Source organism: Pinus tabuliformis, chromosome 2_1 (genome assembly GCF_031772625.1).
Source record: "Pinus tabuliformis cultivar Carrire ecotype Pingquan chromosome 2_1, CPIR1, whole genome shotgun sequence".
NCBI lineage: Eukaryota > Viridiplantae > Streptophyta > Pinopsida > Pinales > Pinaceae > Pinus > Pinus tabuliformis.
Genome location: NC_142299.1, coordinates 989057144 through 989080810, shown reverse-complemented (window position 1 = coordinate 989080810; position 23667 = coordinate 989057144). Strand labels below are relative to the sequence as shown.

Here is a 23667-nt window from a genome sequence, read left to right as displayed (position 1 = left end):
AGTGAACATATCACTTCGTCATTCTCAAATATACTAGAAAACAAATGTCTACTAAACTAAATAAAATCTAGAGATCAATACTGGGCACAATTTGAAAGTAGAAAGTCCATTGTTTAAGACTCCCTATGGAAATCCTATTAAGCATCCTACTTTATTATTTTGATGTTTTTTCAATAAAGTAAGAAGTAGATATCTATGCAAAATCTAACCCATCTCTTTTGCATGGGGTGATCATCATCAACTAACTACATCAATTGAAAATTATAGACAACACCAACAAATTTGCCTTTGAGTATTATCTCGCTAGCATTTGCACCACTATACAAAGAAAAGCCGACAACTTTAAACGGAGGGGAGTGCGTGGAGGGGAGGGACACATATTCAAAGTCTCTCAGGGACGACGAATCTGAACAGTGTCGTGAGGATAAACCTCACCATAGAAAAGCCTTCGACTTAATTAGCAATTAAAAAGATATATAATAATATTTAGAATTTTTATTTTATTTTATTTAAGCCTTTGTTTATTGAGGTGATAATTTTGAGCAAAATTTATTTCTTTATTATTATTATTATTTGTTATTTATTAATATTACTAATTTTTTTCTTTTCAAAATCAAATCATTTTTTGTTTCGAAAAATTCAACTATAAAAATGTTTAAATCATTTTTTGATGGTGGAAATAGATTAGCACCATTAAATACAACATCTATATTGTTGAACATGAAAAAGCTTCTGGAATGTCCGGCCAGCCTGTGCGGCCTGAATCGTGTAAAATAGCAATTACACTTGTGAATAGCGATGCGATACTCAAGCGGAGCCTTACGTTTTGTTTGTCGAAGAGAACTTGGCTTCTTGATATTTTGCCACGTGGCATACGCACAATCGATCAGTTGCGACGAAGACTGACAGTAGACAATCTTATATGTCGAAACAGGTTCGCGTACCCTTTTTGGTTGCCTGCCCCGCAACCATCTTCTCGTGTGTCTATATATATATATATATATATTCACCGATGTTCTCTTTGATTGCAAAGTTGAATACCTGGCGATCACTTGAATCTGCTAAAATGCCTGCCATAGAGCCACGGTGCCCTGAAAATGAAAAGCGCGGCGGCGGCCTCTGGCGCGTCTGTTCGCTGGAAGATATACGAAAGAAACTGCTCGGATGGGAAAGAAGTCCAACTGCCTTGGAGGCCGAGGCCAAGGCCCTGGAATTGGAAAACCCCTTTTCAGGGTCCTTAAATGGCGATAAAAATAAGGGTTTTCCCTCCAGAAATAGAGGGGGAGACGGCCCCTGTGCGTTTCAATTGCCCACGCACTATCCTCGGTATTCGAAGGCCGATTATGAATCGATGCCCGAGTGGCAGCTCAATAATCTTTTTCATGAATACGGTTTGCCCATCAGACGAGATTTGGCGTTCAAGCGGAGTTACGCCATGGGGACCTTCCTCTGGCCTGACCAGATTTGAACAAAAGATTTGACTGTATATACATCCTGGGCTTGATTGGTTGATTCTGGGCAAAGTTTTAAAATAAATTTGAAAGCTCTGTATGGCTTATATCTTATGGATGCCCTGTTAGTATATGAGTTCATTGCCAGAATCTCCTTTCAGTCCAAATTGTGTTAAGAGGGGATGTATATTACTGGGGAAGCTATTTTTGGTTTAGGTTTTGTTTACAGAATTCTTTATCCAATAGGTTTTGATTATAGGTAATTCTTCATTATTGGAGGTGTAGGGCTATGCCTTCACAAAAGTTTTGTTTACAGAAAATTCGTTATTCAATAGGTTTTGATTACAGGTAATTCTTCATTATTGGAGGTGTAGGGCTGTGCCTTCATAAAAGTTTTGTTTACAGAAAACTCTTTATTCAATAGGTTTTGATTACAGGTAATTCGGCATTATTGGAGGTGTAGTGTCACGCCCCCAGGCCTGCGGTAGTCTTCCAACCGCTCTTGGCGAGGTGCGGCACCATCGAACACTTTCTTTTCACCAATACTAATGTTCATGGACTACGCCTAATTCACTTTCTCTTATTTAGTTTGTGTTTCGCAATCAAATATTATTATGCATAACCTTTATACTAATAAACACCCATACTCATTCATTATCATCAGCGATTATAAAAGAGAACAACAATTGCACAGTATAAAGGGAGGGGCAACTCCCTGAACAATGAGTCTGCCCAACAATATATATTAATCAATCTTTCTTCAATAATACAAGCTTCACAAGTATCTTTGGCAAAATCCAAGTCTATACTTAGCCAATTTTACAATAGAGGCAAAACATCCTTTTACAACCTTTGTGCACACCTTGCACGGTGGGAGGGTGCTCACCCGAGTCACCAAGACTCCCTCCTCAAATCTCACACAAATCTACACTTCCACCAAGTCACAGGCACACCTTGCCCAACCTTCATCTTTCACCAAGTACGCCCTCAACCCGTGCACAAGACAACTCCTAAGCGCATGAGTTGTGCGCTTTTCCCTTGTCTCTAATGCGCACTCTTTTTCTGTGCCTTGAGCGAAGATCCTTGATCGAACTTGTTGATCCAAACGAGCTTTTTCCCTTGTCTCTAATGCACACTCTTTTTCTGCGCCTTGAGCGAAGATCCTTGATCGAACTTGTTGATCCAAATGAGCTCCAAACGCACTAATATATATGCTTGTTTGGAGTGGGTGGTGGATTGCCCAGCCGACCCCCAAATATATGTTTACATACCCTTCAAAATGCCCTTGCACATGTCGGCCAGCCCTCTAGCATGAGTCGGCCTCCATCTAACTCCTCCACGCTTCGTTGGGTATAAGCCTTCCATCGCAATCCTTTCATTGTTGCAAGTGTCGCAATGGTTATGTCTTTCGTCGCAAGCCGCTCGCCTAAACGTCGCTTTTCCGTGTGGTCCAGCTCGCCCTGTGCCCGCGCTCCCGCCCGCATGCAGCCCAGCTCGCCCCGCGCCCGCGTGCCCGCCCGCGTGCAGCCTAGCTCGCCCGCACCCGTGCCTTCGCCCGCGTGCAGCGCGACTCGCCCATGTCCCCGCGCGCCCGCCGTGCACGCCAACTCGCCCGCGCGCCCGCCAACTCGCCTGCGTGCCCGTGTCCGTGCTCGGTCCGCCCGGCACCCAACCGAGTCGACTAATCGAGGACCTTACATGTAGGGCTGTGCTTTCACAAAAGTTTTGTTTACAGAAAAAACTTTTACAGAAAATCCTTTATTGAATAGGTTTTGATTACAGGTAATCAAAATTCTTTATTGGAGTTGTAGGGTTGTGCCTTCGCAATGTTATAGACGACATTAGTAAAGGGAATCTCTTTGATTGGATTTCTTCTTGGTCAATTTTCTCATAGCCTAGTCAAGTTCCCTTCACCTTGGTCTATTCTATTGCTGGGTCAATTTCTTGTACACTGGATGATGCAAATGCAACTCTGTATATTTGTAGCCATCCATTCAATTGATTATGCGGTTCATATCATCAATATAATTTGAGGCTCGATGCCCAAGGAATCGACCTAATCAGATCCATAGCCTTTTGTGATCAATTATATCACGAGTGTTATTAAATTCAGAGGAACAATAAAACAAAAGAAGATTGCTTCATTGTTGTTGTATGAATGAATGAATGGTTTAGTTTAATTAATAGATGATATAGATTCATAAGCACCTAACGAAGGAAAGCAAAGGCGAGTCTTTATTTCAAGGTTTTATGTATATATGTGTCTAAGAATGCAGTTTTAGGCTAGTCTTTATTTCAAGGTTTTATGTATAAATGTGTTTAAGATGCAGTTTTTTTCACCTGGGAAGGAGAGCAACGTTTGGGTATTAGTAATTTTTTGTTTTATTTTAAATTTCTCTAGGACAAAGCAAATCAAGTACTCATATGCAATTCAATTGACGTTTGAACTAGCAAACACTCAATGGAAGTGTCTTATTTCATTTGATTGAGAAGAATCTCAAGTCAATAGAAGCCACAAAGAATGTTCATTTGGTGCATTCCTACTTTGTGATTAACAAGGGAGGAGCCTAAAGTCAAACTCTTGATTATTGATAGTTGACTATTTGTATGCAAGTTACATCAGGGACAAAATCCTAGTGAGCCTTATAAAGTCAACCAACAAAACATCCTTCCATGCTATTGAAGAACAGGGATTATTGAAGGACAGGGATTAGTGAAGTTGCACTCAAATTTTTCTCAAGAATATAGATTTAGTAGCTTTTTTAAAGACAAATTTCTGTATAAAATTAAGACAAAGATCAAAAGTTAAATTCCACATAAGATCTATATTAGTAAACTTTAAAGTAACTCGAATATAATTCCCTAGTTTATAGATCATATTGGTATTAGTGCAATTGTTTCCTTGACCCTAACAAAATTGCTAGTACTTTGAAGAGAAACTTGATCATAACAAAATTGCTAGTGCTTTAAAGAGAACCTTGCATACTCAATATGGATAAAACAAATAGATAAATGTGGGAAGACCAAGACCAACCATGCACAACTTTAAGAAGAGAACAGCTGAAAAAGGTAGAGACATACAATGATGGAACAGATGGAGAAGAAACTTAAAACCTCTACTAAGAAAATAGTTTAATGGATGCCCAGTATTAGTGCAATTGTATCCTTGACCCTAACAAAATTGCTAGTACTTTGAAGAGAAACTTGATCACAACAAAATTGCTAGTATTTTGAAAAGGACCTTGCACACTAAATATGGATAAAACAAATAGATAAACATGGGAAGACCAAGACCAACCATGCTCAACTTTAAGAAGAGAACACCCGAAACAAGTAGAGACATATAATGATGGAATAGATGGAGAAGAAACTTAAAACCTCTACTAAATACATAGTTTAATGGATGCCAAGGCTCTCTCACTGTAGCCATGGAAAATCTATAGACATGGAAAATTGAGACCAACAGAGTTCTAACCTATACACTTCAAAATTTCCATTGAAATACGTTTTGTCTGTGTGAAACTTAGGGCCACAATTTTTCATATGCCGGATGACTGTCATTTTCAAGAAGCAAAGTCTATGGCTACATTGTGATTGTGAATTTTCGAAAGGAAGAAAAGCATTGTGATTGTGATGACGGGGCAATAATTTTTCCTTTTTAGAGTTGGAGTAAATCGATAGGCATACATAATTTATTTCTGGAATGAACTATTGAATCTTAATCTTTTCCAACCAAAAAAATCATGCTTGATGTATGTCTCAGGTATATATAGTCTTGTTTAGATCAGGTATATATAATCTTGTTTGAGATTGGAGCACAAAATTTTTGTAGACCAAACCTTCTCACTTAACCATTAAACCGCATCCTCAAAAATTACAATAATCTCAATTTAATCTCACTTATTTTAAAAATCTCCCAAAAGTTTTACTTGTCATGCAATCATGCACACCATTTGCAATTGTATCCATCATTAGCAATGCGTAGTTAACAAGTCATCTGTGTGCACAAATTGAGAAGTGGTCCAACTCTAATCTGCCTTAAACGATGATAATGTGATGGTTCAACTAATTACAAATTTAGAAATCTGGGATTGCTTGTTCAACATGGTCTTGTATAGATACAACTCAAATTTCATGAATCTCATTCCAACTTGGGGCAATATTGCTATTTAAATTTGATCGTTTATGGATGATTCAGTGAAAAGAACTCTCCTTCCCTACCACTCTGACTTATGCCCATCGATTGATAGTGAGCTTAACTTTTCGTAAACACTTATGTATGCTCGTTCTTCAACAATAGATACCCACAAGTGTGGGTTTCAACTTCCTTCGCAAGTGTGAAGCTTTATGTCCTTTAGAACCATTATCGCACCCACCATTGAATCAACACCAACATTATTAATTTGAAGAAAAGATACTTTCTAGTTATTTATTCAACAAATATCCTTCTTATATATTCACTTATATATATTTATAAGCTAAGCTAAGATTAATGTTCGGAGCTTGTGTGTGGATCTTGGGTACACCGACGCTGGTAATGGAGGTTTACAATTAGAGCAATAGAATCCAAACATGGCTGGTCTGCGAGTGACAAGTTTTTTTGGTTTTTGGTTTTGGTTTTGGTTGTTTTGGTTTGTACCAAAGTGATATTATTTGCTACATTTTCTTGGCTACACTATTTTTTTCCCTTGGGTTTTGAATATCACTTCCTTCCTTTTACTATTTAGAGCATATCTGGGTTTGGCTGGGTATACTATCTCATATCTCTGGGTTCGGGATAATCCTCTACAGTCCAATTTGAGTTATGCTTATGTTCATCACCTTGGAGATCTTCCACATCCTGGTTTCTTCTTCATTGCCATCTACATCCTATACCATATTATTTGTGACCAATTGGCTTTCTGTACATGTAGACCACATGCCTTGGTGGACTGATATTCTACATCTTGTTTGTCCCATATCAATTTGGGACCAAGACTCCTGCTTTGATACCACTGACTTCTCCATCCTCTGGCACAAATGGGTTGATTCATTCATTATATCCAGACCATGCCAAGACTGTGGCGTCCGATGTTGTAATCATTGGTGGACCTGCTTGGGTTGTGCATGTTGTTGTTGTTGTGCTTGATACCCATGTTTTGGAAGCGCACACGCTGGGGTATCTTGGTCTGCATTTGCTTTGGTTTTTCCGGCGATCCTACATTCACTGGATTGATTGTTTTCTGACGTAATTCAAATTTTACGTCCTGATTGTCTGTATCAACCGGGGTGGTCTACTTCACCTGTACAGGTCTATTGGGGGGTTGGAGAGTTGGTAGAGCGGGTGGACTCTGTGCTATACCATTTATTTCCTAATTGGGATGTGGAACGACGACGGAGTTGGTGCGGATATTTGCTCCGTGGGTACCTTTTGGTGTTAGATCTTTGCCATTTCGGGGTGGCCTGGTTTTTGAGAAATATCATATAGATTATATTTTTGGATTGGTTGCCCGAGTGGCCTCTGACATCCTCATTTATCTCCGAATTGGAATATGCAATGATGGTGGGGTGGTTGGCTGCATATGGATCCGTGGGGACTATATGAGGGGTACATTTTATGATTAGGGCCCTTTATTTTTTATTTTTCCTATGCCTTTTGCTGGACATTCCCGATCTCTATTCCATTTCCCATTGGGATTGGGGGCAGGACACTTATTGTGACATTACTATATATATGACCTTCCTTCCTGGATTGGGTTTCCTGCACTTTGTCAGATGTGACATTCCTTTCCCTCCCGATGTTTTCCATATATATCTATCTACTCTCGTCACTGACTGACACACCTGGTTTTATTTCATCACCCACCACTGCCATGATTGACTGCCCCATTCTCTATTGGGCCCATGGATGTCCATGATCCCTTTTTTTCTGACACCTCAACACATGAGGCTTTTATTAATGCCACCTTGGCTGCAGAGGCCACTTGCGCTGCTAGCAAGTTGGGTGGTCTGACTCAGACGCCACACTGCTCTAACGGGCTAACGGGCATACAGGTGGAATCACACTCGATGGATTATGTTGCTTTTGACACATTCTACCATCAGATGACATGTGGAGCACATGCTCCACAATACCATAAAAACAAGGAAAAGAGAAGTGCGGTTTGCACCACCACACAAACACAGTTACTCAGTTTTGTCTATGATGTAATTTTGGACAAAGTTCTCAACTTGCAGAAGTTGGCCTTAGTTAGAAAGTGGTATTTTACAGATCTACCAGAACAAGAGATGAGGAGTTGGGTGGAAGATAAATGGAAGACTCTATTAGGATATGTTTCCACTGTGTGCCGTCTCATGAACTCTTGGTATAGCTTTCACTTCTTACATCATGAGGACCTAGAAAAAATATTGGGCATGCTATATGTCTAAAGGAGGGGGATAGAAATACGAAGTTTTTCCACAGGAATGCAAACTATAAAAGGAAGATAAATTCCATTTGGAACATTAAGGACTCCAATGATTGTGAGGTTCACACCCTTCTAGAGATTCAACGAGCAGTGGTTGCCTACTTTGAGCAGGCATATCAAAGTAGGGGCAATGTGAATATTGAGGACCAAATTTGGGCATCCGAATATTACCCCAACATGTTTGATGAAGATATGAACAAAGAAGTGTACAAGGTGGTCGAATTGAAGGAGGTCCACTTAGTATTGAAAACTTATTCCAAAGACAAATGTCGTGGACCTAACGAATGGACTGTAGAAATTTTCTTACATTTCTTTGATCTTATGGGATAAGACCTGGTTCAAATGGTGGAACAGTCTAGATTGGATGGGAGCATCACTAACGAGATCAACTCCACATATATAGCCCTTATCCCTAAGAAGAGTGACTTGCGGTATTTCCAGGACTATAGGCCCATCTCACTTTGTAATCTGATATATAAATTGATCTCCAAAATCATTGCTCTCTGTATTAAATACACACTGTCTAAATTCATTACTTTGGAACAATACGACTTCCTACAAGACAGACTGATACACGATGCGGTTGCAATGGCACAGGAATGCATGCACACCATACATACTAAGAAATTGGAAGTTGCAATCATGAAGGTGGATTTGCAGCGGGCATATGACAACATTGATTGGAGCTTACTACACATTGTGCTACACAAAATTGGACTACACACCCCAACCATTGAATGGATTATGGCCTGTGTCACAACTGTTAGATTTGTTGTCCTCATTAATGGATACCCAACTAGCTTCTTTGGGACTGGATGTGAGCTGAGACAGGGGTGCTCGCTCTCCCCTCTGTTGTTTATATTGATCATGGATGAACTCAACCACAGGATTAAACATGCTTGCCATAGGGGTGAATATCTGCCTTTGCCTATGGGGCGGGATATAAGGGTATCACACAACTTTTTTGTTGATGATATACTTACATTTGGGATCATATCCAGAAATATGTGGACTTCTCTTCATAACATCTTTCACAAATTTGGCAGCGCATCTGGGTTGTACATGAATAAGGACAAGTCAGAAATTTTATATGGGGAAGGTAAGCAGGAGGATATTGAATATATTTCAAACCTTTTTGGGGTGAGAGCTATTCCGATTGGGGATGGTTTGAAGTATCTGGGATACAAAATCAAGCCCAATAAATATCGCAACCAAGACTGGCTATGGATCGTGGATAGATTCCACAAGAAGATATCGGGATGGGCACACAGGTGTCTTACACTTGGAGGCAGAGTCATTCTTGTACAATCGGTACTACAACAACTAGTTGTATATTGGGCACACCTATTTTGCATACCTGCATCCATCATTAAACAGATTAACTGTGTTATTGCTAGATTCATTTGGGTTGGATCTGAAACAAAGCATAAATTCCATCTGGTTAAATTAGACAAGATCACTAGACCCAAGGCTATGGAGGGCTGGGGCATACTGAACATAAAGCTTTTTGGGTGGGAACTCCTCACAAAATCTCTATGGCGGGGACTTCTTGGCACAGGTATTTGGAGCGAGATCATCAAGACAAAATATCTTAAGGAGATTAAGATTTGTCACTGGTTGAGAGAGGGACTAGTGGGCAAGGTATATGGATCAGCTATATGGAACAACCTCAACAGAGTTCGGCACTGGTTCATTGAACAGATTTGTTGGATCATGGGATCCAGGAAGGAGATCATCATTGGGAGGGATAAGATCCTTGGGGTCGGACTGCACAGGTATTACACTACGGAACTCACCCATTGTCTTTACACAAGGGGTATTATATATTTTGATCAGGCCATCCGAGTTTGGTCGGGTAACATGCCGATTTGGAAAGAGGTGGATGAACTGGGTCTACAGGGGACTTGGCCAACTCCTGGAGGAACATTGTTGTTGAGATCCAGAATGCTGGGATATGCAAATCTAATCTGGGAGATCAGATTGGGTGGGATGACATTATTAAAAAGGGTTCCATCTCAGTTGTGGATACTTACAATTACATCTGCTGCAGCACACATAATTACCATGACCATTGTTGGTTCACCAAGTTCTGGAATGTACAAATCCCATACAAGATTATTTTGTACACCTGGCTCGTTTGGTAGAACAAGACACTCACTTGGGAGAACTTGAAGAAGAGGGGCCTTCTGGGACCTGGTATTTGTGTTTTTTGCCGGCGGGAGGAGGAGGACAATGTCCACATTCTCTTAAGATGTCCTATTGCGGTTCAGATTTGGCACGGTTTGTCTGTCATTCTCTCCTTCACATACATTGACCACTGTTCCATTGAAACATGCTTACTTTGGTGGAATATCCATAAAAGGCATCAGTGAGCCATCCCAATGCTCACTTTCTGGGAGATCTGAAAAGATAGAAAAAGAATTATTTGATAACAGAATTTTCAGCAATGACAGGATCATAGATAACATACAAACTTCGATGGATCCACTGCAACAGCCACTGTCTCATCCACCTATGGTGTCTCACGGGACTGATGATCCTTTTATTTCATACCCAACTGGTTTTTTTGATGGTGTTGAACAGGGTGGCAGATGCAGATGCAGGATTTGGATCTGCATGGACTTCCACACACAATATAGGATCCACTAGGGGGGGGTTTGGGGGGGGGGGGGGGGGCGAAGGTGGGACTAACATGAAGGCAGAGGCTATGGCGCTTTGGGGGTTGCTCTAGTTCGCAGACTTTCTAGACATCCACAACATCAACATATACGGAGACTCCCAAGCCATCATCTACAGGGTTGGTTGAGGCACATCAAATATCTTCAGGATAATCTACTGGGCGTCACTATACAACACTTACATAGAGAACACAACATTGTTGCAGATTCTTTATCTAAGCAAGGTCTCCTCGACTCACTGGAGGGGTTTCATATCACTCTGGAGGTGGATGGATGCTCGATAGATGTTGGTTTCAAGTCTTTCCCCTGACCTTTGTCTCCACCATTTTTCATTGTTTTTGTTTCTTTTGCTGTGTCCACATCAGGTTTCTCATTGGGCACATGTTTTTCTCATATATTTGGACTTTATTTTGGATGGTTTTTGATATATGTACTCCTTTCTTTACTATTTTTGGCTATGGCTTTTATTATGGAGACATGGACTATGTACAATCTCTAGACAATATCTATTTTGGCATTTCACTTGGGCTTCTGATGATCTGGGAGGAAATATATAGTTTATATGTCACATCCAGATGGGCTTTGATGAAAAAAAAGAAGAAGTTAAGCTAAGATTAATATATGAAGCATTGCATTGACATTGAACCTTTTGAATAAATAGCATAATGTTGTGGTAATTCATAAATATTGGCATGAATATTTGGTAAATATTGTAATTTTATTGGGACATTTGATCTAGGGTAGATTAACCAAAACGATCACATAAATGGCTAGGTACTTTAGTAACGATAGTTCGACCAATTAAACTAATCCTCAGGGCTAATTAATAGTTAAATTATTGATTAATAATTATTAATTTAAGTGGGCCTAATGGTTAAGAGCATGTGTTTCCTCCTAAGAGGTTACAGGTTCAAAACCAGGGGGGTAGAGTATGCATGCCTTCATAGACTTAGTAGTCAAAGGTGTCTAGCTTGACCGCGACCTTAAAATTGCAGAATAATAATAATATAATTTAAAATATAGGAAAGTACAAGTAAAAAAAAGTTTTAATGAAGAATTATTATAAATAATGTTATATCAAATCAATAATATATAATAATATATATTAGTAAACAATAAAGTGATTACCAATCAGATTTTACAATTAAAAAAATATATTTTTTCTTAATATAAGAATTCAACCAGAGAAATTAGATATAGGATTCTTTATAATTAAAATAAGACTTAAAAGAAAGAATAGAAAGAAGAAAAAGAAAAGAATTAAATATTTAAACACAATAGAAAATGTATTATTAATATTGATAAAGAAAGAGAATGGATTAGGAAAGGAATAAGGTAGATATTTTCATTGATAATATTAGATTAGTTTAAGAATAATGTTAATAATGTTTTAAGAATTTAAAATGATTAGAAAAATGGAATTTAAATTAACAAGTCTAGGCTTATCTTAACTTTGGATCTACCAAGCTAAGAGGGATCAAATCATTTTCTTGAGTTGCAAACCTCTTTTATAGGAAAAGAGATTTGAGTTAAGATGGATCTAGGTGGGTTTAATTATTAGCATTTAAATAAGCCACATTAAATAAAAATACCATGGGAAAAAACCATGGATTAGAGAATTTTATGTTTTATGTTTTATTTTTTAAAATTTTAATGTTTTTTTATTGAGTCAAAATGTTGGACATTACAACATCTCCTCCCATACTTGGAAGCAAAACGTTTGTGATGAAACTAGAGTAAAGGAATGAATTAGATAGTACCCCCTTCCCCTTTCTTTGTTCCCTATATTTTTCGATTGTTTCATCCTTAAATCTATTTAATTCCTTCTTTTACTTTAGTTAATTTAAATTCATTTTTTCTTGTTAGTTTAAATCCTTAAAATATTTTTATTGATAAGAATAGATTATTTTTTAGCATGAATATTTTCATAGTCAATAACTTTATGTTCATGAAAATTTCTGGAACTTGAAACGTTGAGCATATCAATGAACACAACACACTACCTAATGAACTAACTAGAAAAATGAATTTAAATTAACTGGAGTAAAGGACGGAAGGAATTAGATAATACCCCTTCCCCTTCCTCCGTTCCCTATATCTTCCAATTATTTCACCCTTTATTCTATCTAACTTATGTACTCTAGTTAATCTATTTTTTTTAGTAAGTTTGAATCCATTAAATATTATTAATTCCACTCTTAAGAATATAATTAATAATATTTTAATGATTTAAATATTATTAATTTTATTTTTCTTAAAATATCATTCATTCTATTCTTAAGAATAAAATTGATAATATTTTAAGGATTTAAAATAATTAGAAAAATGAATTTAAGTTAACTAGAATAGAGGAAGGAATTAGATAATACCCCTTCCTCTTTCTCCGTTCGCTATATCTTCCAATTGTTTCATCCTTAATTTTATCTAATTTCTTTACTCTATTTAATCCAAATTCGTTTTTTAAGTTGGTTTAAATCTTTAAAATATTATTCATCTTATTCCTTTTTTTTTTAAACAGAGCGAGTACTTTTATATTCAAAATCTAGATTTACACAGCCATAACCGTTTTTACAATATCACAACAAGCCGTGCAACAATTTTTTTCACCTCACCGAATATGCAATCGTTGATCAACTCCAAATTAGAGGTGAGAAGGTCGATCTCCATTTTCACTATCTTTCTCTCTAGTGATGCCTCCACACTCTCAAACTTTGCGTTGATGTGCTCGACATTGGATGCACAATCCCTTTCCAACAGTTCGACCCGATGGGTGATGAGGTCAAGCCTACCCATAAGTAATTTAAATAGGAACTCTGCGACCCTCTTCCAGTGGGCCAAGTCCTCCTCAGAGGATTTCTTATCTTGTCCTTCCTTCAAATCCGTGACAATATCCTTCCAACCCACACAACTATTGAACCAATGCTCCAAACTTGTACAACATGTGATTCAGGAGTCTGTATATCCTTAAATACACAAATTCCCTCCCACTCTTTGTTCTCAGTGGCTTGTGCCATAATCTCCTAAAGATATTCAATCCCTAGTCCCATTAAATATGTATGTTGTCCAAAGCATCTGCCAAACCATCCTTGCAGCCAATTCACTGGATAACGAGACGTTGTCCATCACTTCACCATTAATTATCCAAAGAAATATACAATTCTTCTTCCTACCTGAAGTGACGGATTCTCCTTACTGTTCATAGGCTTAGTTAGTTTCTTTTATATGCGTTGTGAGGTGATAATCTAAGGATCCAAGAGGACGCCATGAATTGATAGCTCGCAGTCCTTTCCCTACCTATATTGTTTTCCAGTTATATTTACCCACATCATCCCTTTGTCAATGATTACAAGGAGGGCATTAAATTCTCCACTAACTAAAATTCTATTGCAAAATGGGTAGATGGTCCATGTCCCTCCCATCAATCTCACACCTGCCTTCACGTAAGGTCATGTCACGATTTGCCAACTCGTCGACAATCTTGTTAAGGTTCCAAAGGATATGAAATAACTCAAATTGTTAGTACTCTATTCTTGAAACAATAGAAGGCCTTGAGCCATGCTTATGAGCATTGGAGGTTGTGAACATTCTTATAACTAATAAGGAGTCCCCTACCACTTTAATTGTTTTTATTTTGAGAGATATAACTAGGTCCAAACCTTTCCACAAGGCTAGAAGTTTCCCTTTATTATTGGTGACCACTCCTAATCCCCATGCATAACTTATCCCAACTTGTTTGTCACAAAAACAAAATACATCTCCTACTCCTACTACCCCTAGATTTCCTTTAACTACTCCATCAAACAGAAGAATGGCCTCCACTTGTGTTTGATGGAGCAGCTAGAAGGTGATTAACGAGGAGACGCCGATAGAAGGAATTGTTTTACTTGGGGCAATAACCATCACAATCCTCACTGCACCGCGTGAGGAGGAAGGAAATCTTAGTGGTGTAGGAGAAGTTTGTCTTTTAATGTGCGGTTGGTCTCACGAGGTTGGAAAATCAGGCAATGTCGGTTTGAGCACGAGGATCTCTTCATAGCTCATTGTTTCATAGGTGTCATCAGCAGGAAAAACATGTTCTCACCTAGTTTGCTACTTGTCAACCTTGGGGGCTCACTAATACCCCGTGACACTCTCCATGAGCAACTTAGAAAGATTTTAAGCACCATCTTCTTCATATTCTTGAACCTTTTATATGCGTTATAAGTTTTCTTTTCTGTTAGATAGTGGTAGGCAATACCATTTTGAAACAACCATGTACATTGTGAACTATGCACCTTTTCTCTAGACGACAATTACTATCTGGTTTCTCATGTGGTATATTGAAGCTGGCTAGATAAATATATCTATGTAATGTTATTTTGTTAATTTGAAATTATAAATTATAAATTAATTTTATATATATGTATATATATATATATAATATGATTTATTTATTTAATTTTTTTTTAAACTTTATTATTTTAAAATTGTACTTTTTGTGAGAGATTGTTGTTTGCATTATTTATGTGTAAATTTTTTTTGTTAGTTGAGGTAAGAAAGAGTGTCAAAGGAAAGTTACGTTTTACATAAAAGGTTTTATAAAATAACTTCGAATATAATATACGTATATTTTATATTTAATAATGCTATGATTTTAAATTAAATTATTATTATAAATAAATGATTATTATAAATAATTAAATTGGTGTGAAATAAATTTTGTAATTTAATAGTTGGGATTTATAATTTGTTGTTTGTTATTCTTAAATACATTAAAGAGAGTGTAGTCTATGTTATATGTTTTTATTTTTTTGGCATTTTTACTTAAAATTTAGTAGGAATTTGTTGAATTACAACTTTAATCTGTGTAATTTACACAAAATAAGGGTCCAATTTTTTTATTTTTTTATTTTTTAATGTCATTAAATCTATTTATGCATTCAAAAATGAAATTTAAACAATGGAAAAATACAATCTGACAAAGAATTGTATTGTCAAATTATGATGAAAAACATCGAAATGTAGAATAGTTAGACTATGCTTGCAAAAAAACAATGACCCATCTCTCAAGAGTGGTGAGTCACGAAAATGGTTCTCTCACACTATTGATCCATAATGCAATACTCGTCACAAAGGTTTATAATGAACATGTTGCTTAATTGTTCTTGAATAAACAAAAAAGCACTAGGTGGGTAATGCCGACAATTATGGACCCACCAAGTTAGACAAGGTCCATGGTGTGATACTCAAAAGGAGGTTTTGTAATGAGCATATCACTCTATTAAACCTCGACATGTTTGAAAACATTAAATGGTTATGTTAAATAGTCTCGAGTAGGCTTGAGTAAGGGTCCTCATATCCAATTTGGCTTCTCACTACATTGTGACCTCAAATTAAATTCTTACAATCAATCAAAACCCTATCTTGGGTCTGTTGTACCTCAAGGGACGGTTCTTGGTTGTGGGGGAATCAGTGCCTGAGACATTTTGAGATTGGATAAAAGATTGAAATTAATGGCTGGAAGTACAAGTCATGAAGGCTTGTAACCAAAAGTTATGGTTTAGAAACCCTAGCCTTCTAAAGCATAATGACCAGAGACTATGAGAGTTGCAGGGTGGAGATGTAAAGCAGAAAATGAAGGAGACAAAGTTTTGGCAGAGACAATTAAGAATCTTCGCTTCAACTCTATAAAAATAATGATGGATGATGAAGAAGAAAATGGATGAGATTCCCGGATGTGGAGCGCTTCATTAAGGGCTTCAAGATTAATTTTTAATGATTACAATGAAATTTTAATGAGTACAACAAAGTAAATTCATTAAAAACATAAACCAAAGCACCAACTGCATCTTACACTGTCAAAGAAAGGAAAAACATATATGAATGTTGAGACACATGAGAAAAATAATCACTGCAACACTAATGCTGGAATCAAACTGACATATATTATTCCGATTTACAATAGTCAATCATGAAGACTAGACTCTGAAACCTTTCACAATCTCCTTTCTAGGCTTTTATCTCTACTTCTTTAATTAACTATTAAATCAGTTTTAAAAACAGGTTTCTCAAAACAAATTAATAAATTGCTTTTATAACAATTATAAAACTATTTCTTGTTTGAAATTATTACATATATAAAAATTATTTATACATATATTTAATATAGCCCTTATTCTCTAACATAAACTCTCGGCCTCAACAGATACATTTTGGGTCTTTAGATATAAGCATTTAATATGCGGGCCCAAGTCTCTATGCCTGAGGGTGAATCACCATGGGTCCCATTACTCTTCACTATATACATGTTGACAAACCACATACCATTATTAAAAGCCTCAAAAAGCCTATGGGAACACCTTTAGCGATTTCTAGAATAGAGAGGGGGTGATGCCGTAATGAATATTGACTGTTGATCTCTTCATGGGTAGTTTTGATACACTGCTTTGTAGGACTACATTATGGTTTAAACTTCGAGTACTTTGTCCTCCAGTAGCTCTGTTGGATCTGGGCGTGATTGTTGCAGGTCGTTGATTAATTTTCCATTTTTAATAAACATAGATTATATTTTGTTCTGGCTTTATCAATACTTTGTTGTATTAATTTTCCTGAGTTCCATGTAATACAGGCACCTATCTGATAAAACTTGATAATCTAGATTACATTATCAATCAAATACAATTACATATATACAAGAAGTGTTGTCTCAAGATAGGTAGGCTATCTTGGACACACAATCTGTTGGTTGAGGAAATCTCTCAACCACACACCAAACTAGGAACAAGTAGATATAGCCAACTCCTATAGAATAGGAACTAACTCCTTACATAGAAAGAATCACAACTAGAGACAAGTAGGAATTAGATATTCCAACACTCCCCCTTAATGAGTACTTGTCTCCATATCAATTTGCAAAATCTAGTTGTGGTCAAATATACCAAAAAGAATATGTTGATGTCCATATAAATGAACAACCATCTATTAGAGTGTATGGGTGCAAAACACTGCAACCGCCAGTCTTGTAGGATGTCCTTTGCATACATGGTTCTTCCAACCATTATAACTGCACACCTATACCTATACCTGTAAATCCCCCTCCAATATCACCATGGGTTTTATTGGATTACCCGTAACTATGCTATGGGTTTTATCGGATCACCCTCAACCATGCCACCAAGGGCTCTCAGCGACCAAGGCTCAACTAAGCCACGAAGGCTTAACGCAACCACGAAGGCTCAACTCAACCACGAAGGCTCACCACAGCCGCTCTGGGCCACAGATCCTCCACTAAGGCAGTCCAACCACTCTGGGCCACAAACCTGCAACTACGGCACTCCAGCCACTGTGGGCTACAAACCTGCCACTAGGGCACTCCAAAGACTTGCCTCAACCAAGCCGAGGGTTTTCTCGGCTAACCCTAAATCATGCCAACGGGAATCTTTGTCCCACTTCACTGTTACAAGTGGTTTTTGGCTTACCACAAACTGACACTCAAATACAAAGTGGTTTTTAGATTACCACGAACTATATGGGGATACACATGCCTTACAAGGCTTACATTTCACACTCCAACTCTGGAGTTACCAGGTACACCGACCACTATAAAACACCTAGACTTGCTTACTAATAAAATGTGACTCATAAAATAACATGCTAGTGAGTCTATTCCACAAACTCACACTAACTCACACAAACTTTCACCTAGTTGTCCATCATCATTTAATTTCCAGTGTCGTTGTTGCACAAAAACAATATTTATTGCACTTCAACCTTGACCACGAGCACCTTTAGTCTATTCTTTCTTTTTCTGGTTTAATTGTCTTGAATTCACTTGCATGATTTAACAAAACCATTCCATTGAGTTAGCTAGGCTCAATGCTTCTTATTCCATAAGATTTATAAATGCCACATTTCACCATTACTAAGTTGTGTATCAGTGAACTTTGTTTGAATTCCTCCTCGAGCTAATACATGAAGGAACTCATATATCTGCAGTCTGAAAGGCTCACCCGACTTGACTGCTATTGTAATAAGGGCTTGGGCAGCAATTATTCTCACCTCCCAACTTCCACTGAAAGCACATCTTTGAAGACGTGTCAAGGCGCCACCAAGTGTAGGATTTCTAGAACTAGCAGCAGCTACCATTTTATCTGCATCTAACATCATCAGAGCTGTGCCAGGAGGCGTAGCGGATTCCCAAGTATACTCCGATGCAGCATAGTTTGCATTCTCTCCGAGGAACCAGACCGCTGCCTGTACTAATCGTTGCAATGCCAGTGCAGACTTTGGATCTGATGCAGAAACTCGATCTATAGATGTAATTCCATCGATAGATCCAGGTTGGGGTGGTGGTAAATCAAGGACTACGGTAACTGCCTCTAGAGCTGTGTGCTTTCCACCTGGAACAACTCCTACTAGACATGTTTTCCACAGAAGTTGAAGGACATCTGAATCTATCTTCCTAGGCACTTTAGTTGCAAAAAGCCTTGCAATTTCCAGTAATGTAACTACCATTTCTGGAGTAGCCTTGAAGCGAGCATGCAAACTAAGTAAGATGTCATTTAATAATGATGATGACCAGACAGGATCTGATAGCTCACTAGCGATGATTGATTCAAGTTCATCAAATGACTCATTTGGACTCTGCATCCATATTAAAGCCTTTATCACAGCAGCCCGGACATAGACACATTCACATGCTATAGTGGTGCGCACTGCCTCCATAAGTGATGCTAGCATCCACGCAATAGTCTCTTTACCTCCTGTAGCTGTGGATGATGGTAATGAAGCAACTTTTCCCTGAGTAGCTTCAGAAAGAGTCCCATATTTGTACTCAACATCTGTTGATTCGGATAATCCCATACTTCCATTCTCCAAAAAATGCTTCAGGATGAGTGCCTTCATTAATTGCATAAACACCCAAAGAAAATGTTGCAGCTCGACTTTTTCCCATTTCCTGCGCAACTCTTGCTGCTGCATGTAGCACTGGCCGGAAAAAGCTTCGGAACACTGATTCTAACCTTCTCATGACAAGTTTGATTAGTGACGCCCGGATCGCTGTAGCGTTTACATCAACCCCCTTGGAAATCAGCCTCTCTATTCGCTGCAAGTCACCTGTCATGCAGGCGCTGCCCAGACTTCGGTGAAAAACCATTTCTTCCAGAGATTGTTCCACGCCATAAGCATTTCTGTGACAACAATTGCACAAAAAAAACCTATTTTACCATCGGCGATTGTTCTACTTTGTAACTCTTCTGCAATTGCACATATAGCAACCCAACTTTCTGCAATGCTGCGAAATTGGAGGCCGCAATTAACAGAACCAGAAGCGTGACAGAGAGAATCGATCTCGGCTCTGGTAATCCATGGTCTAAACGCTTTGGTTGATGGATCGCTGGCTGATGGCTGCCTGAACCACTGGCCGCACACAACACTAATCCGCTGCTCTTCTCTACTTGTTGCGCACACTTCGCACCTCACCAGCACGCAGCACAGGTCGGCTGCTTTTCGAGTCCAACATGGATTCCAAAATTGATCATAAGCCCGCAGATCATGAGCATATCCGCCAACAAACTGCCTCCACAGATCCGGGGACAAGCAGGCACGTGATTGATTTGCTACAGCCTCACGGTCTCCACCTCTGCTGCTCCAGCGCTTGGCCTTCCAGCGACCTCCACAACACGAATCCACCACACCGCCACTGCACCAACTAGAGAGCTGGCTACCAACGCTCTTTCGCGCTGTAAGATGGATGATGGACAAACTCAAAAAATTAAAACAACACAAATACATTTTTATTTCCCTCAGCCCAGGAGGGCTCAAGCTTTATCAGCCCAGAACCTGCCAGGCCCAGGAGGGGCCAAGCCCTTAGAGCTCTGATAACATGATAAAACTTGATATTAGGAGAAGAGAAATCCACGACCGCTCTTTCTATAGGCACGACAAGAGCTTAAGTACCAATGCCATCCAGTGACATATACCGAATTCTCTCTGCGATCCACAAGTTTGACAAAACGAGATTAACAAAACCAGGACCTACAACAGAGCTCCTTTCTATCATGTCAGATTGAGGTAAGTTCCTCATTATTGCCTGCCCAACAGAGTTCGAATTCTTGAAGTCAGTTGATCTGCCTTTGATCCTTGACTATATACTCATTGCACTGTTGCATTGATAATGAGCATTATGACATCACTCTAACATGTTTCATCCAAAACTATTTTGTTGTCCACTAGCACAGTTTTTTTCACAATGCAAATGTTATCAGGTGCCATCATATTTGCAATTTTAATCTTGTGCCAAAATGAGCTGCAACAAGGTCCATGGTTGTTAAATACTTGCTAAAGTTCATAATGAAAATGTCACTCAATTATTCCAAATATATAATAAAGCATTGAATCATCTCTTAAAGATAACAAATATCTAAATTAGTTCTCTCCTAAATAACTACTAATATAGATATGATCCATAATACAATACTCCAATAAAATTTATAGTGAACGTATCACTTGGTCATTCTCAAATATACTAGAAAGCAAATGCCACCTAAATTAAATGAAACCAAAAGACACTCGCCACAAATGTTTATAATGAACATGTTGCTGATTTATTCTTTAATACATAAAAAAAAACACTGAGTGGGTAATGCCAACAAGCATGGACCCACCAAGTTAGACAAGGCCCGTGGTGGGATACTCAAAAGGAAGTTTTGTAATGAGCATATCCCTCTATTAAATTTGAGAATGCTTGAAAACATGGAGTGGTTACGTTAAATAGTCTCAAATAAGCTTCAGTGAGGCATCACATATCCAATTTGACTTCTCACTACAGTGTGACCTCAAATTGAATTATTACAATAAATCAAAACCCTATCTTGGGTCTGTGGTTTAATACTTGCTAAAGAGTCATCATAAAAATGTCACTCGATTATCCCAAACATATAATAAAGCATTGAATCATCTCTTAAAAGATAGCAAATAGCTAAATTAGTTCTCTCCTAAATGACTTCTAATATAAATATGATCCATAATACAATACCCTCCAAGAAAATTCATAGTTAAACATATCACTTGGTCATTCTCGAATATACTAGACAACACATGTCTACTAAACTAAATGAAATCTAGAGACCAATACTAGGCACAATAGTCAACACTAACAAATTTACCTTGACTATTATCTCATTAGCAATTAACAAAATACATAGATTTTTATTTTTTTAAAATTGTACTTAAGGCCTTGTCTACTGAGGTTATAATTTTTCTCATCAACACTAACAAATTTACATGGAATATTATCTCCTTAGCAATTTACAAAATACATGGATTTTTTTTTTTTTTTTTAAATTGTACTTAAGGTGTTTTTTTCAGAGAGAAAAATCTGTATAGTATTATATTGAGACAATATAAAGAGTACATATGAGATAAAGCAAGAGCTGAATATACAAGCAACCTTGTGAACATATGGAAAAAACATGATCTTACAGATATAGGGCCATCATCATGAAGATCATATACATGGATATAGCAAATAGTCTGAACAAAATGCATGGAAACTATTTCAGATGTAGAAAAAACTGAAAGCCAAAAGGACAAAAACTGTGAGACATATCTGGATAGGGAAGATAGCAAAAATGATCAGATCATAATCCCGGGATGAAGAAATCCTGAATGAAGCAAGTTTGGTCGTCCACCGATATCAACAAGGACCACGCACCAGGCTCAAGAGATAGAGCATCCTTAGACAGACGGTTCGCCTGAGCATTAAGGGAGCGGGGAATGTGCTTGATAGATGGCTGAACTAATTTGTTCCAAAAATGCATAATCCGATTTAACCATCCAGAAAGATGAGGATAATTGATATGGCATGCACCCCTGACATGGTCAATCATGACTTTCGAGTCCCCATAGATAGAAATGTTCTGAATCTCCATGAACACGTAGAAAGCAAGCAGTCCAGCTAAAGCCCTTGCCTCGGCCAGGCTGTTTGTACCTCTCCCCCCATTCCAAGATAAAAAATATTGCAACTTTTCATCCATGATTATATGTACCCCACATCCACATATATTGAGTTGTTCAGCCCCATCAAAGAAAGCCGCGGGCAGAGTATTGTGAGGGACAATCTCGTCACTATTTCGTTGCACTTCCTTCTTGGATTCCTTGACAGGCAGCATACCATAAGTGGCTAAAATATGTTGCAAAGAAGACATCAGAGGCTCTTTAGACTCCTGGAAGATCTTGGAGTTCCGCCATTTCCATAAACACCATAAGACGATGATAAATAGAGAACGCCATGATACTTTTTGCGCACTCCACCATTGGAAAGCATCCTGTATTGTAACAAAAACATTGTGAGAAAAACCAATGAGCAGAGACAATTCATACCAGATCTGTAGGGAGGAGCCGCATTGAAAAAACAAATGAAGGTTGGTTTCCTCTGCAGCCTCACAATTGGGACATCTACTTGGACCATGCCAGCATCTCCTCCGCAAGTTGTCCCATGTCAAATTGCGGTTGTTGAAAACCAGCCACGAGAATAATATCATTTTTAGAGGGCAGCCCAATTTCCAGAATTTAATGGGAAATACAGAGCATGTGATTTCGGCCTTTGATAGAATCATATCTGCATATATATCTCTCACTCCAATAGGCAGTTTTTTATTTGGAACACTCCATATAAGCATATCCGCAGTACCCGATCGGTGGATGCCCAAACTGCATAGAAAGTTTATAACTGAATTCCAATCTGAATATAGCGTGGCAGGCATGTGAAGTTCATGAGTGTCTTTCCAAATAGGGATAGGGCCGCACCAAGATGAAATAATTTTATCCCACGTGAATATACCATTTCTGAAGAGAAAAGGTAAGATACGTTTAGGGATGCATGAGTGCCCACGGTCACCAGCAATAGAATCAATGCCGATGAAGACACGGTCGCCAGAGTAAAGGTTCCAACTTATGCGTTGCAGGAAGTAATGTTGAACTTTCCTAAGACTAAGCCATATAGCAGAGCCGTGGCTAATTCCAATAGATCCCCTCCGATACCAAAAGGCAAGATCTTTATCTTGCAGGTATTTTTTCCTGATGGATGAACTCCATAGACCTTCTCCGAAAATG

General features: G+C 38.2%; 1 protein-coding gene across 1 annotated transcript; it reads left to right on the top strand.

Annotated features, from left to right (window-relative positions):
- The first annotated feature begins 1029 nt into the window (after nt 1–1029).
- Nucleotides 1030–1634, top strand: LOC149203953 (uncharacterized). The gene has a single exon (XM_089400280.1). The coding sequence runs from the start codon at nt 1067–1069 to the stop codon at nt 1466–1468; it is 402 nt and encodes a 133-aa protein (XP_089256406.1). The 5' UTR covers nt 1030–1066; the 3' UTR covers nt 1469–1634.
- Nucleotides 1635–23667: the final 22033 nt, after the last annotated feature.

Coding starts and splice junctions, on each gene's coding strand:
- LOC149203953 (XM_089400280.1), top strand. CDS start 1,067: ATGCCTGCCATAGAGCCACGGTGCCCTGAAAATGAAAAGCGCGGCGGC.